We start from the raw sequence: 16,042 nt of genomic DNA, 5'->3' as shown, positions 1-16,042 counted from the left end.
CAGTTACTCCCCTTCGCACCACTCTTCCCTCCTGGGCTCAGCTGTCCGCTCTTAGCGACCTCCTGGTGCTCTCCCCAGGGGTCCCTTTCTGCATTTAGCGGCATCACATTGTGATGGGCAGGATGTGAACAGTCTCTCTTCCCTCCTGAACTTGGAGCTCTCTATTTCCGGATACCCAGGGCTAGCCCAGCACCTTGCACGGAGCAGGTACACTGACATTTGCTGATGGAGTCGACTCCTTCAGGAGCTGGATTCAGCGCCTTCTCCATGACCTTTGCCCCAGCTTCCATCCACAGTTCCTTCCAGAGGCTCCTTCTCTTTGACATATAATCATATTTCAGTCTCCAAAATCTCACAGATGTTTTCGGAAACAACAAACACATAGCATGAACTCTTCCTTTCTACACCTTTAAGCCAAGGTTTTTTTTTTCTCTCTTTAGCTGATTCCTTTGGAAGGTCATCTTCACTCGCTGCAAGCACCTCTCCTGTTCTTCCTCCCTGAAACCTCGGTAGTCTGGCATTTGCTCTGCTGCTATGGAAATAGCTCTCTGAAGGTCAAATTCAGCTGCCGTTCTTATTCTGAAGGGCTTTTGGTGGCCCTTGACACCAGCGAGCCCTGCCTGGAGCTGTTCCCTTCCTTGACTGGGGGGCTCACCCCTCTCCCCCAGGTTTTGTTCTTGTCTCAGCCTCCTTAGCTGTTTCCCCTTTCTTTTCCCCACGTGTTAAATGCGGTTACCCACCCTAGCTCCCTCCTGAGGGATCTGATCTTCTTATCTTGAGACCTCGCAAATGGACTACCTTTTCCTTGCCCTCATTCTCAAATTACAGACTCATCTCCAGTTTCAGACCACGTTTGCATGGATGACCCACAGGGATCTCAGAATAGCATCACGCGTGCTGAATGCGTGTCTTCCCCACTCCCACTTCTCCTTGGGAATTCAGCCCCTTGCTGCCTTCCTCTTCTTACCCTCACCTGCTCTTTCACTCGTCACCGACATGAACCCTTCCCCCTCTGCACTTGGATTCTCCCTGGAACCCGGCCCCCCACCCCTGCATTCCTACGGGAATGCAGGACACCTCACAGATTCCCATCTGGGGGATTTGGGTCACCCCTTTAAGGTGTCCCTGCCCCAGCCATCTTCACTGTGACCCACCATCCTCACTGCCACCAGAGAGATCCTCCTGAAATACTGCCCAGGAAGGTGGTTAAGTGCATTGACTGTGGAGTGAGGTAGTCCCGGCTTTGCCCCGTGACCTTGAGCAAAACACTGAACTTGGAGTGTCCTATGTAAAGGGGAGCCATTGATCTGCCTTCGTGGTGCGGTATGAGCACGGAGTGAGGTGAGCGTGTCTACAGACCTCTCAGCCCGGTACCTGCATGTGGCGAGCTCGGGACACGTGGAGGAGACCCTGCCCCTCTTTTCCCAGCCTCCCCTTCTTCCTCTCTAGCGTCACACCCTTTCATCTCCTCTCATCTTTCAGCTTCACGGCTCCCCACCTTGCCACCAGGCACCCCATGCTGCCGTCCCTGCATCCACTCGCGGCTGCTAAGCATTTCTCAGCCTTTGCTCATGTTCGCTAGACGTCCGCACAAATCCACGCTGCGCTTTTCCCTTTCAGCACCAGCTAAAACCCTAGCTTCGAAGTCAGCTGTCGCCTCATCAGTGAAGCCCTCTCTGACCCCACTTCCTGTCACAGCCACAGGAGAGCTAGCCGTTCTCTGAGCATTTGTTCCACGCAACACACATTGCTTCTAGAATGTCTTCCTTGTAGAACAGGGATGGCGTTTGGCTAACCCGAGATGAATAGTGCTTACCAAAGCGTCTTGTGCATGATATGCTCCATAAGTGTTTGTTTATTAAACACCAAGTTTGTTGAACATTTGAGGTTTTTCTTGCCTGAGTAAGTGTGTTCCTTGAACAGAGGTATTTTTAGGATCTGTGATATTCTGAGAAGGGAATCGTGGTAAAATCCCACTCACTGTCTTTGTAATGAATTGTGGTTTACTGCATATTTATTGTAATTAGGGAGAAAAAGAAAGGAATTGTGCCAATTCTAGAATGTTTTCCTCTCTGTCTCAGGGAAGGAACACTAAAATTGCTATGTAACCAGCTCTCACAGTGGTCTTCTTGATATTAGCCTTTATATTTCCCTGTTTTATCTCGTGAAAAGCATTTTCAAATGCTAAGACAATTAGGGCAAGGGAGAGAGTAAGGTTTACTCTATGCCACAGGTTAAGGGGCAGAATTCTTGGCCATGTCACAGATAAATACAATACCCTCTTCCTGGAACATGTCCCAGCTTTGCTGCCTGGGACTCCTCGTACTCCTGTATTTTCTTCAAGGTGTTCTGTTGGATTCTGCCTCCTTCATGAAGCCTTATCAGCCTTAAATTGTTTCACTGCCACCACCATACCCCACCCCCACCTCCCGCCCCAGGCACCTAGTACTAAATGGTATAACACACAGAGGTTGCCAAATCTTATGGGATAAATGCTGGCTGTGCTAATTTCCAGTTATGGGACCTTGGGAAAATTGTTTAATTTCTTGTAGGTTTCCTCATCTGTGGAGGGGATGGTGATAGTGTCTGACTCGTAGGTGTGTTGTTAAGATTAAATGAGGAAAAATGCAAGTGCTTAGCATATCCTTATTGGTGCTTCTCATTTTCTTTGCTTTGTGGATGTGTAGTTGGGTGTAAGGTAGGGGCTGTGCCTCTCATACTTGTGTCCACGGCAGCTCCTGGCACATCACAAACATGAGCTATGTACTGAATTAAAGACATCGCATATAAAAATTCTCCTTCTACGAAGACTTCCTCAAGCTTTTTATCTGGAGCATTAGTGACAATTAGCCCTTCAAACTGCAATTTCCCAAATTGTTTTTCATTTTAATGACTAGAAGTACTTATTGAATAGGGAAACTCTTGTTTCTCACTTCCTTAATTGTAATTATTGATGTCAGCATCACACAGTGCCCAGACATTTTGTAAATTATAATTCCAGTTGTTCTGTCATTAGTGTTGAGTGAGCTATACTGGAGTGTTAATTGGGACCTTTGCCGTTGGAAAGGAAATGAACTTTTGGCCAGGTGAGAATGTTTGAAATTCCAGCTTAGGCAGGGAAAGGGGGAGGGATGGGGTGGACCATTGCGGAGGACTCATAAACCAGACAGCGTGCTTGGTGGTTTACGGCAGATGCCTCTGAGCAACTGCCCCCCCACCCCATTTCGTACCTGTGGAAAGGTGAGAACTTCCTCAGTGTCCCAGTTCAATGAAGACGACAAGCCAGGGATCAGATTTCCATTCGTCAAACTTTAGAGCTGCTTCCCTACTAACGTCAGGCAGTCCTGGAAATCAGGGACCGTCCTGCTTTTGGGGGATCTCTGGAGTCTGAGTTATGTAACCGTCGCCTCCAATCTGTGTGTAGATATTTTCCGAATGAGCACACTGGTTATGCCCGGAGCAGCTGCTGCGCTGGTCATCAGTGGTGGAAATAATGACACTGACTCAGCTCCAGGGGGGCCTGTTAATGTGTGGAGGTGGCTGGAGACGATTTGGACTCTGGATGAAACAATGAACAAATCTTTTTTCTTTTTTTAAAGTGTTGCATTATAAAGGCTAATAATTAAAATCATAAAACAGACCCTGAGAAAGGAAAAGATGAGTCCTTGGCAGGAAATAGAAATGAGTGGGGGAACCATAAGGATTGGTGGGGACTTTTTGGTGTCTTTATTAAAAAGATTGGCTCATCTGTTCATTTTGGGATGAGCTTGTTGGTTTTAAGTGAGGATGCTCATTTTCCAGTGTTTCATAGTAACTTTTCCCTCCTTCATCTCGCACTCTGTAGCAATATGATATTACTATATCTGACCTAAACCAGCCAGTGCTTGTGAGTCTGCTGAAAAGCAAGAGAAATGACAGCACTGAGGCCCGGGTGGCCCACCTGATCCCCGAGCTCTGCTTTCTAACAGGTAACCTTTATGCTTTACAGTCTGTCAGTCAGGCTCGTGCTCCCAGGCTTCAGACATACTCGGCAGAAGGCGGGACCTCCCCCAGCTCTCGGGGACTGGAGCGTTCATCTGACCTGTGCAGGGTGGACCCATGAAGCCATGTGTGTTGGACAAAGTGGGAAGATAGAGAGCGCTTTGGGAATTGCTTGGCATAGGAAGAGTTGTATGTTTTCCTTAGCTCATGTATTCCCTTTGTTACTTCAACATAAAATAGGCCCCCAGAGATTTTCCTGAAACTAAGCCTCTCTCTCTCTCTTTTTTTTTTTTAAAGATTTTATTTATTTATTTGACAGACAGAGATCACAAGTAGGCAGAGAGGCAGGCAGAGAGAGAGGGAGGAAGCAGACTCCCCGCTGCGCAGAGAGCCCGATGCCGGGCTCGATCCCAGGTCCCTGAGATCATGACCTGAGCCAAAGGCAGAGGCTTTAACCCACTGAGCCACCCAGGCCCCAGCCTCTCTTTTTTTATGTGCAGTCTTTACTTTTTTATTTATGTATTTTAGACCGCTTAGTTGAGGTAATGATTGACATGACCAAAGCTCTACATATTTAGGGGCACCTGGATGGCTCATTCAGGGTGAAGCGACTTGATACTGGCTCAGGTCATGTTCTCGGGGTTGTGAGTTTGAGCCCCATGTTGGGCTCCACGCTCCACACTGGGTGTGGAGTGTACTTAGTAAAGAAAAAAAAATCAGGTACAAGCTGTACATATTTAATGAATACCAGTGGATGAGTTTGAGTTAACTGCACACTTAAAAAACCATCATCACCATCAAGGTCATAGACCTCTCCTTCAGCTCCCAAAGTTTCTTACTTCCCCAATTATTATTATTACTTTGAGACACACTATTCTATTTAACTTCCATGTAATCTTTATGGACATCTCTGTGATTTAGGTATAATTCTTATTGCCCCCATTTAATAGTCAAGGGAGCCGAAGCTTGCAGCTTGCTCTTAGTCCCATGTCTTTTAATAGGCAGAATTTAAGATTTTTAATAAGATTTTATTTATTTATTTGAAAGAGAGAGTAAGTGGGCGAGAGAGAAGGAGCAGGGGGAGAGGCAAAAGGAGAGGGAGAGTGAGCAGGAGAGAGAGACCTGAATGGGAGGAGGGGCAGAGGGAGAGGGAGAAGCCGACTCTCTGCTGAGCAGGGAGCCTGAAGTGGGGCTTGAACTCTGGACTGCCGCGTCACAACCTGAGCTGAAGGTAGACGGTAACAGCCTAAGCCACCCAGGCACCTCAGAATTTGGGATTTAAACTTTTACCTGTTCAACTTCAGATCTTAATTTCTTTTTTATGATCCTTCTCATCTCAGAATGAGCGAAAGGATTCAAGGGAGTTAATTGAAACCAGAACCAGAAAACTTTACAGTGGTGTTATCTAATTAGAGTGAGCTAAAAGGGAGTAGTCAAAGAACCGGTCCAAATTACTTTATTTGGGACAGACTCTAGAGCTGCTAGTAACTTAACAAGAGATAAACTCTCAAGGTCAAAGTTTTCTAATCCAGACTAGTTTACCAATGGTAATACCGCGTGTACTCTTACCTCACTGCCTTTGCGTTAGCTGTCCCTGTGCCTGAATATTCTTTTTTAAAATTTATTTATCTTTTTAATTCCCGTGCAGTTACTGTACAGTGTTGTATTAGTTTCAGGTGTACAATATGGTGGTTCAGCAATTCTGTACATTCCTCAGTGCTCATCCCGATGGGTGGGCTCTTAGTCCCCTTCACCTCGCTCACCCCCACCCCCGCAACTCCCCTCTGGCGTCCACCGGTTTGTTCTTTAATTTAGGAGTCTGTACTTCTGTTTGTCTCTTTTTTTCTTTGTTTGTTTGTTTTACTTCTTAAATTCTACATATGAGTGAAATCATATGTTAGTTGTTTTTCTCATTCTGACTTAATTCATTTGACATTCTACTATCTAGATCCATCCATGTTGTTACAGATGGCAATATTGCATTCTTTTTTATGGCTGATAATATTCCATTGTGTGTATGTATGTGTGTGTGTATGTGCATGTATATATATGTGTATGTGTGTGTATATATATATATATATATATATCTACACCCCCATCATCTTTATCCATTGGTCTATTGATGGACGCTTGGGCTGCTTCCATATCTTGGCTATTGTAAAGAATACTGCAGTAAACATAGGGGTGCATGTATCTTTTTGAATTAGTGTTTTCGTTTTCTTGGGGTAAATGCCTAGTAGTGGAATTGCTGGATCATATTAAACCAAGCTTCTCTCCAGCATTTTTGAGCTTCATTAGTGTGGGACGCAATAGGACTTTGATTTTCTTCAGGTACATCGTTTGTGTGATGCCAAAATGACCCTTGTTTTCCTTCTACGTGAGTTCTAGAAGGGAATTCTCACCATACAGTAGAATACGAGCACTTTTAATCATGTTCATTTGATTAACAGGGCGGGACTAAGCAAGGAGGACTTTCCACCTTTTACATTTTGTTATCAGTTACAATGGGTATATATTTATTTCACAGTTAGAAAAATCAGTAAGGATATAATTCTTGAAGGGAGGGACGCTGCTCATTCTTAATGGCGTTCTCATACTCTAGATCTGCACAGTCCCATTTGGCAGCCACTGGCCATATAGAATTACTGAGCCCTGGAAATGTGGCTAGTGCAACTGAGGGGCCAGCTAGAGACAGGCTGTGAGTGTAAAAAACACCTTGGGTTTCTAAGACTTAGTGTGAGAAAACAGGGAAAATCAAATTATTAAAAAATTAAAATCAAAAAATTAAAATTTTTTTAATATTGGTCACATGTTGAATTGATAACATTTTGGATACATTGAATTAAGTAATATATACTATTCGAATTACTTCATTTTTTTGGCTTTTTAAAAAACAGATCAATGTATTTTAGAGGGAGAGAGCAAGCAAGGGGGGGCAAAGGGAGAGGAAGGGAGTCTCAAGCAGACTCACAGAGAGCTGGGCTGGGGCTCCATCTCACAACCCTGGGATCATGACCTGAGCAGGAGTCGAATGCTTAACCCACTGAGCCACCCAGCTGCCCCTGTTTTTGGCTTTTCAAAACGTGGTTGCTAGAAAATTTAGAATGACATGAAGGGCTTGCATTTTGGGGGGACAATGCTATCCATAGGCTAGATCCGAGTCAATTTAGGTGCAAAGCTTAAAATCTGGCAGAGCTGGGCTGGGTTACATTGCATGCTGTTCATTTTCCCCTTTGTTTTCACTTCCATTAATAGGGCTGACCCGCCAGGCAACCTCTGATTTCCAGCTGATGAAGGCCGTGGCTGGAGAAACGCGTCTCAGCCCTATGGGAAGGCAGCAGCGCCTGGCCAGACTCGCTGACGACATTCAGAGGTACTGGGCCAGAGTGTATCCTGCCTCAGGCCTGGTTTATGGAATTGGATGGTCTACAGAATGTCTCGTTCCTTGATGGAATGTCTCTTTGCTGTTGACTCAGGGCAAGGCACCTTTGGGTTGTGTGGTCCAGAGACAGACATTCATCCCTGATGCCTCAGGGATCACAGACGGGGGTGGGGGGGTGGTTGGAGGGGAGGAGTTTGGAGGCTACGCGGGCCGAAGTACCATCCAGCTTCAACCAGATGACCCTCCTCTCATCTGTTTAATACATGGAGGTTTTGGATAAACATTTGAATGAAGGAAAGGGTTGGAGATTATAAAAACAGAAAACAGAACCACAGCAGACCCCCCTCCCCATATTCGAGATTGAGAATGTTCAGATCTTAATATGGTGGCCTCAGCACACTCATCGTTAGAAAGATTCTACTGTGCAATCTTTAAACTTAGGAATACCTTTGTGCCCTTTGGTTTAGCCGGTCTACCCTCACACTGCATTCCTGTCCTCATTCTGACAGTTTGCTGTCACCTGGAATGCCAGTAACGAGCGGCTCCCGTTTCTCCCCTCTGACCTATGAAGACGTTGCTGTCCAGGGCTGTAGCCTCACGACAGCAGGGCATTTGGAACGCGGCTACTGCCACATCTTGAAATGATCACATTTTGAATTTATTGGGCTAAAGGACATACATTTTCAAAATAGTTTTACTTGGCAATTTTTACTGTCTTTAATGCGGCTATTAGAAAACTTAAAACTTATATATGTGGATGGTTTATACTTCTGCTGGACAACATTGCAGAATGGTCTTTTATTCTTTAAAGATAAAAAATTTGGAGAATGAACTTGGAAATTTCTGCAAACAGAAAAGAAATGCATGTGTGTGCACACTCAGTAAACATTTATTTCATGCATGAATGAATCATAATTGAATGGTGTATATTGTCTCTGATATTTTCAATTGCATATAATCATGTTCTTTTTAGGAAAATAGCAAAGTACTGTATATCGTGTTTTGTAATGTGTTTTTTCTTGAACATTTCTGTAGGGTAAATGTGCATTTCTGTTACGCTTGTACTCTCATAGTTTTCCCTTTTAAGGCTACACTTCACGTCATTTATCCTGGATATCCCTCAGACTTACACCTCCTGGAGATGCTTCTCTCCCCTTATTCTGGGCTGTGGATTACTGTCCCAGATGCCTCTTTTTGCCATCTTTCAGGAATCCCATCGGCTTCAGGAGCCAGTTTCTTGATTGGCAATTACTTCACCCATCTCATTTTGAGCTGATAGTATCTGAAGCCAAATAATTAATTCAAAGTATTCCATGTGACCAGACCAGACAGAGCATTACTAGGTGGAAATAATGAGCTGTTGCAGAGAGCCTGTGTAAGGAGGTTTGAGCTCCCCTAAAGAGAGAGGGGAAGCTTTGCAAGGTAAAGCACGAGTCTCATCCGTCTTTCTCATGAGGGCCTGGCTCCCCTTGTGCCGGCTGCCATGTCGAAGGCCTGGAGGCAAAGTCAGCATGCTTGCTCTCCTCAGGGAATTTAGTGCTTACTAGAGATGACCATGTATCATAATCCAAGGAGATCACACATCAACTACGATTAGGGTTTACTAGTTCTAATCTGAAAGTACCATACAAATATAAAGCTGTGATTACTGATGACACTAATACTCTCCTCACGATCTTCCTCCTGCCGTCTATCCTGTGAACCTTCCAAAGCCCAAGTGTGTATGTTCCCTTCCTCTATCATCTTTCATCCACTCCTAGGCCAACCAGTTCAGATATTCACAGAAGACATCTCCACACGCAGAGGCTCCATAATGTCTCTTTATTAACATGTGTATTATTGGGAGAAATGGCTCATCTTTTTTGAGCACATAGCATGTGCCAGGTTCTGTGGTAGTGGTTTCCACGTCAGCTTGATCTTTAACATCAACCCTCGGAGGCTGCTAGGCTTATTATCCCTATATTTTACCAATAAGGAAACCGTAGGTTTAAAAAATTTGAGTCTTTTGCTCGCTTCGGCAGCACATATAATAAAAAGTTTGAGTCTTATTCAAGGTCACATATTGTGAAATGTCAGCACTAGGAGTTAAACCAAGGTCTGTCCGGCTCACAGGCCCATTTTGCTGACCAGGGTGCCACACCAGAAACCTTCTTCATCTCTGCGTGTCCCAAATGGGTTTGGTTGTTCCCATCATTTGTTTGAGGGGGGGAAAATGGTGAGTAGAAATAGAAGTCTGGAATCCTAAAAAGATAAATTAGTCTTTGAACAATTCAGTAAGTTATATTTCTCTCTCTAATGATCAGAATTCTTTAGAAAATTATTAATGATTTAAAACTCAACTCTATCAACAGAAACAAGGATGCTCGTTTTGAGCTGGAGACCTGGGGGCTGCATTTTGGATGCCAGATGTCTCTGACTGGGCGGGTTTTGCCTTCAGAAAAATTATTAATGCAAGACCTTGTAGTAAGTACTATGATTCTATTTTTCATTTAAAAGTGTTTACTTGAATATGTGTGTGTGATCATATGCAGGGGTGACTAGTGGGCTTATAATAGTCATTTGGTTTCTCTATGTCCATATCCATGTCCTCCCTTTGTCCTAAACCTTGAAGTCCCCTCTGTTTTCCTTTTCAATCTGAGTATACTTGCGAGTACTTATCAGCACCCACTGGACGTGATTTAGGTCAGTGTGGTTTGGTTTCTCATTTAAAGGTGCATTAGAAAATGTGTATTTCAGGCTATGACAATTAAAATATGCCCACTTGTTATTAGGTGTTATAGTACTCTCGTATGTCTTTCTCTCTCTCTCTCTCACACACATACACACACACTCACACTCACATACTCACTTCATAGTACCTGAGAAAATGTTTTAACTGGTGAGAGGTAATTCCATAGGCTACGTTTTCTGATACCGGGGTTCTTTCTTTTCCTCCAAGTAAAATGCTGCTCATTTGGCATCAACATGAAGGAATGTGCCCAGAGCCTGTCCCCAGCCACACAGCACTTAGTTAGAGGGGCTTTCTGAAACCTGAAGAGACACTTCTCTTTCAGGCTTCAGTTGAAGAAATGAACCTATTTTATGCAAAATGGTGCATTATTTTTCTGCTTTTCCCATAGTTTTGCTCATTTTTAAAGCCAGTTACATATTTTATTTTTAAAGGCCCTCTTCTCATTTTTCTCAGGCAAAATGTTTAAATGAATGTAACTGAGAAATGGAAGTTTTGTGCTGGTGGCACGGGAATTTTTCAGCATTTCTTTTCTGTCATCTATCCAAGTTACCAAAACCCTCACTGGAGAAGCTGAGGGAAAACTACTTTTAAAAACAAGACAGAACCAAAGTGTGTAAAGTACAAAAAGTAGGTCCCCATTAAGATTTTAGTCAGGAGTCAGTAGAGAGAAGGTCAGTTCCACATATGAAGCAGGTTATAAATATTTAACATGGTCTGTCTCATCTCTGTAAGCAAAATCATTTCTCAGAGCTTTTTTGTTGCGTTTCTTTAGTGTGGAAATTGGTTTTTCTTAGAAGGGGCACTAAAATGGGAGAAGGTGCCCCCTAGCGGTGGTCGTGGCTAGTGAGCGTTGACGGCGTCCTGGGGCGTGATGCATGTTCTTAACTGCCCCGTAGCGTTTGTGAGCTGTAGTTGGATGCCCTGGAGTATGAGTAGTCAGCATTTTCCCCTTCAGATAGCTTTCTGCCTTAGGAGACCGAGTCAGACAGCCCACTGGCCTACAGCATTCATATTAAAGACCATCGATCTTAGAGCTGGAAGGGAACCTGGAGATCTTTGAATGAGACACCTTTCTTTGCACACAGCAGCAGTTCGAGGTAAAGCGACTTGCCCAGCTCTCTGCAGCCAGGGACTGGCTGGCCTGCGGTGATGCTCAGATGCCTCCCCTTCCAGGAGGCCCATGTACTCTGTGCAGATGTGCAGTGCTTGGATCAGTGTTCTAAGTCTGTGAATAGCAAACTGTACTAAATAGGTCTCTTATGACGAATGTGGACCATCTTTGCACGACTTTTGTTTAGCTGCTCTGTGAATAAATGCGCTCAACCCTTTCATGATCATTATTTTTCTCAGTGTCAGCCTGGGTCTGCTGCTGAGTGGTCCAAGGATATGCGAAATTGCAAGATTTTAAGTGCACGGTCTTTGAATAAATGGCTGATTATATGCAGCAACAGAGATGAAAAAGTGACCGAGGATTTTCTGCACTGCTTGAGAAGAGTTGGAAGTTCCATGGGATTTAATGTGGACTACCCCAAAACGTGAGAATACACGGAAAATTGTCCCAGCTGTTTTCATCTATTAATTTGGTTTAAAGATCAGAAAGGATGGCTGATGTAGCTACAAAAGCTTTAGCTCAGTAAAGTTTCCTAATACCGAGAAAATAGTTTTCTTGTACTAACAAAAAAGTTATAAGTAGATAGATTTTGTAGTGACTGAAGTTTTATACAGTTAAAACAAATTTTATGTTGGTTTTTATACAACTGCTTTCACAGTGCTTTAGGCAATGGTCTCATTACCCCCAAGATCTTTTCAGTACTAGTTGAGCCATAAATCCTTAATAAATCCATTAACTTTTTTCCCCCTTTATTATTTCATATCAGTTATTTATAAAACTTAACAGGAAACAGGATATTGAAAGATATAAAAGTTGCATTTCCTGACTTATTTAATAGATTTTATGTTTTAAAATTTAACATAAGAAAGAGGGGCGCCTGGGTAGTATGGTTGGGTAAGCATCTGACTTTTGGCTCAGGTCATCATTTCAGGGTCATGAGATCGAGCCCTGCATCAGGCTCTGCACTGGGCATGGAGCCTGCTTGAGTTTCTCTCTCTATCCCTCTGCCCTTCCACCTCACCCACTTTCTCTTAAATAAATACACCCTAAAAAATTTTAATGTAAAAATAGATCCGAAATAGGCTTTTTTGATTCTGTTACTGTAACCCAAGATTATTTAGATAGTTCTCTGATAAAACCAAGGGCATTATTCTTTGAACATTTATTGAGTGTCTCCTGTATACTAGAGGCTGTGCCATTTGCTGGGGATGAGCATATGGCATATGCTCTCAGTTTAGTAAGGGATCCCTACATATCCAGTTACTCAGAATCGGATCTTGTTTGCTTTTAGGAAAGCAATCGAGTTGGTCATGCCTCATTTTATTGAGCTTCGTACGGTTCATAAGGAGGAATGCCTACTTCTTTTTACTGCTGCAATAGTGAAGGGCCAAATGTCCTAATTGGCAAGGTGGGAAGTTATTCGTTAAACAAGCGGTTACTAATTAATTGCATCAGCAGTGCAAGCATTGTTGAAAACCACTGATGGCCCCAAAGTCTCATTTTACACTGTAGTTAGAATGGTCCTCTTATCACATCGGTTAACAAATCGTCTGGTTTCAGTTTCACCTGCTCTAATTTCTCCTAACCTAGGAGCTAAAAAAGCAGGAAAAGATGAATGAAAGAAGCCCCAGTCACAGACCCTGGGGTGACAGTGCAAGCTCTTTCTTATATGAATTCCGTGCACAAGCTTGTGCCGTGTTCTTTTCTTAGCCTGTTTTATTTGAAAGCCCTTTTTAAAATTTAATTTAATTTTATTTTTAAAAAGATTTTTTAAAGTTATTTGACAGAGACACAGCGAGAGAGGAAACACAAGCAAGGGGAGTGGAGAGGGAGAAGCGGGCCTCCCGCAGAGGAGTGAGCCCGATGCGGGGCTAGATCCCAGGAGCCTGGGATCATGACCTGAGCCAAAGACAGACGCTTAATGATTGAGCCACCCAGGGGCCCTGAAAGCCCATATTTTATTTCATTCTTTTATCTTTTCCATTTATGTTTTATTTTTATTTATTTATTTTGGGGTGGAGGAGAGAGAGAGAGAGAATCTTAAGTAGGGTCCTTGTCTAGCATGGAGCCCAATGTGGGGCTCGATCTCACAACCCTGAGGTCATGACCTGAGCGGAAATCAAGAGCTGGGTGTTTAGATGACTGAGCCCCCCAGGGGCCCTTTGGTTGTTGGATTTATATGCCTAGTTCCTCCTATCTGAAACATTTGCCTGATGAGTTTGGAAAGAATGGATAGTAGATGGAGGCTGAGTCTGCGTGCGCAAGAGATTGATTTGGAAAAGTCAGGGACGTTTAGTTGTTTTAACCAAGCTGTGGGCCATCCCTGGTGCTCAGTTAGAATCAGTGAACAGGGAACCGGGGTCCTGCCACCTGCTGGGCAAGGCTGAAAAGGCCGCTGGGCATTAGGACCATCCAGCCTGTCCGCCTCTCAGAAGCTGATTCTACATAGACAATCTGTGAAGTCCTCTGTGTGGGAATTACTTCTACGGCGTCTGGCTCCTAACATAATGTGAGCACAGAACAGATACCTACTTGCTGACTGACTGGTACAGGCTAAATAGTCCAGGCTCCAAATGAGCAGTCACTGAGGAAAATAATAATCTTTTAGTCGGAACCATTCAGATTAGCTGAATAGCCTGGTCTCACTCCTCTGATGTTTTTGAGACTTTTAAGGTTCTTGTGGGGATTCAGTATTAAAGAAACCTTAATCCCAGGTTAACTCAAACCAGTTTCAGATGCTTAGTATTGAGACTTGTGCTTTCAAAACCTCATGTTCAACCTCATTTTGGACTATGGAATTTTTAACTGTAGGGATATATACAGCTGAGAAATTCGCAGTTTCCACCAGACTATTTTCTAAGCTAATAAAAAATGATTAGTAAGTGTTTTGGTGTTGTCTTGTAGTGAGATTATAAAAATCTGTATTATTTTTAACTCTATATGATTATGTGTTACTAAAAAGGGAACTATATATCCTCAAAATTAATCTTTTTATGTAGCATCAAAGTACAAGAAAATCCAGCTGCATTCCTTAGCGCTCTACAGAGACACGTTGATCCTAATGTTCAGTTGGTAAGTATAGGATAATTTTTGTTTTGATGTGTAATTTTTATTTTTTTCTTTATATCTAATAGTCTTCTTTCCTTGGAAGAAGGAATGTGAGCACATTCTCCTATAATATGTTTGCAAATGGCTGTGCATTTCCCCAAGAACCCAAGAAAGTATTAATCTTAGAATTTTAATCAGCATTTAATTTCCTTTTCATATTTCTAACGTTAATTTTAATTTTAATTTTTAAAAAAAGATTTTGTTTGACAGGAAGAGACACAGAGAGAGGGAACACAAGCAGGGGGAGTGAGAGAGGGAAAAGCAGGCTTCCCGGCAAGCAGGGAGCCTGATGTGGGGCCTTTAGCTCCCAGGACCCTGGGATCATGACCTGAGCCGAAGGCAGATGCTCAACGACTTAGCCACCCAGGACCCTCTAATGTTAATTTTAAAATACTTGTTTGTACCTCTATCTTATCCTCTTGGATGTCTACATATTTATTTAAGATTTAAGATAAAGTGACTCCCATCGTATCCCATAAATGCTGGGGCCCCCAGTGTTTCAGTGGGTTCTTGGAGGGTTTAGGTTTTGCCGCGTCGCCTATGGCTGCTGCCGCCAGATTCTCACCTCTTTCACGAGCGCCATTCCCCGTGCACTGCGTCGGCTCCCACAGCGGCCTCATTTCCCAGAGCACTGCGCATGTGCATGGGTGAGTTGACTTGGCGGAGGGTTTGGGACCAAGGCATTACTAGAGCATACCCCAACACTGCAGACACGTTAAAATTGGATTAACAAGTTAATCCTTGTTCTGAGAAATCTCTCAGCCATCCCTATTTCTTGGAAATGCTTCCTCTTCTCCCAGGCCCCACCTCTCGCTGCACCGCAGTGTCTTACCTGTTCAATGTATGCATCCAGGCTCCCAGCATCCCTCTCTGTATTTCCCGCAAAGCAACTTGGCCATGTCTGCTTCTCTTCTAGTCAGACACAAAAAAGGCCCATAAGGATGATATATTGAACAAAAGGAATTCTAACCCTACGAGTATTTCTTTTCGTTAAAAATAAAATAAAAACAGATCATAAGAATACTACAAAGAACTGTCATATACCGGTCACCCAGATCCTCCAGTTGACATTTTATCATATTTTTCTTTATTGTTTCCTTCCTTCCTATATCTATCTATCTGTCTGTCCTCTTTTTTCCTGAACCATTTGAGAGTAGGTTACAGATCTGATGCCCCATTGTCCTTGAGTACTTCAGTGCATGTTCTCTACAAACAGGGTCATTCTCCTACAGAACCATAGGACAACCATAAAAATCAGGAAACAGTAAGACCAGCTAATCCACAGACTCCCTTCACATTTCTCCATCTGTCCTCGAAATATGTCCTCTCTAGTAAAAGGATCTGATGCATTGCACTTGGTCGTGCTGTCTCTTTGGACCCTCTTTCAATCTGAAATAGTTCCATAGTTTAAAAAAATTTTTTTAAATTTTTTATTAACATATAATGTATCATTAGCCCCAGGGGTATAAGTCTGTGAATCGCCAGGTTTACACACTTATAGCACTCACCACAGCACATACCCTCCCCAGTGTCCATAACCCCACCACCTTCTCCCTACCCACCTCCCCCCAGCAACCCTGTTTGTTTTGTGAGATTAAGAGTCACTTATGGTTTGTCTCCCTCCCGATCCCATCTTGTTTCATTTTTTCCTTCCCTACCCTCCAACCCCCCCACGTTGCCTCTCAAATTCCTCATATCAGGGAGATCATATGATAATTGTCTTTCTCTG

At 43.4% G+C, this 16,042-nt stretch overlaps 1 protein-coding gene across 1 annotated transcript in view; it reads left to right on the top strand.

Annotated features, from left to right (window-relative positions):
* PIWIL4 (piwi like RNA-mediated gene silencing 4) overlaps positions 1 to 16,042 on the top strand; it is a 44,650-nt gene that overhangs the window by 17,290 nt on the left and 11,318 nt on the right. The window contains exons 9-13 of the mRNA XM_044260699.1: positions 3,845 to 3,968; positions 7,237 to 7,354; positions 9,715 to 9,826; positions 11,445 to 11,629; positions 14,205 to 14,277. Coding sequence (XP_044116634.1) covers positions 3,845 to 3,968; positions 7,237 to 7,354; positions 9,715 to 9,826; positions 11,445 to 11,629; positions 14,205 to 14,277 — 612 coding nt within the window. The remainder of the gene's footprint in view (positions 1 to 3,844; positions 3,969 to 7,236; positions 7,355 to 9,714; positions 9,827 to 11,444; positions 11,630 to 14,204; positions 14,278 to 16,042) is intronic.

The sequence above is a fragment of the Neovison vison genome, chromosome 7 (assembly GCF_020171115.1).
Source record: "Neovison vison isolate M4711 chromosome 7, ASM_NN_V1, whole genome shotgun sequence".
Taxonomy (NCBI): domain Eukaryota; kingdom Metazoa; phylum Chordata; class Mammalia; order Carnivora; family Mustelidae; genus Neogale; species Neogale vison.
This window is presented reverse-complemented; position numbering and strand designations above follow the sequence as displayed.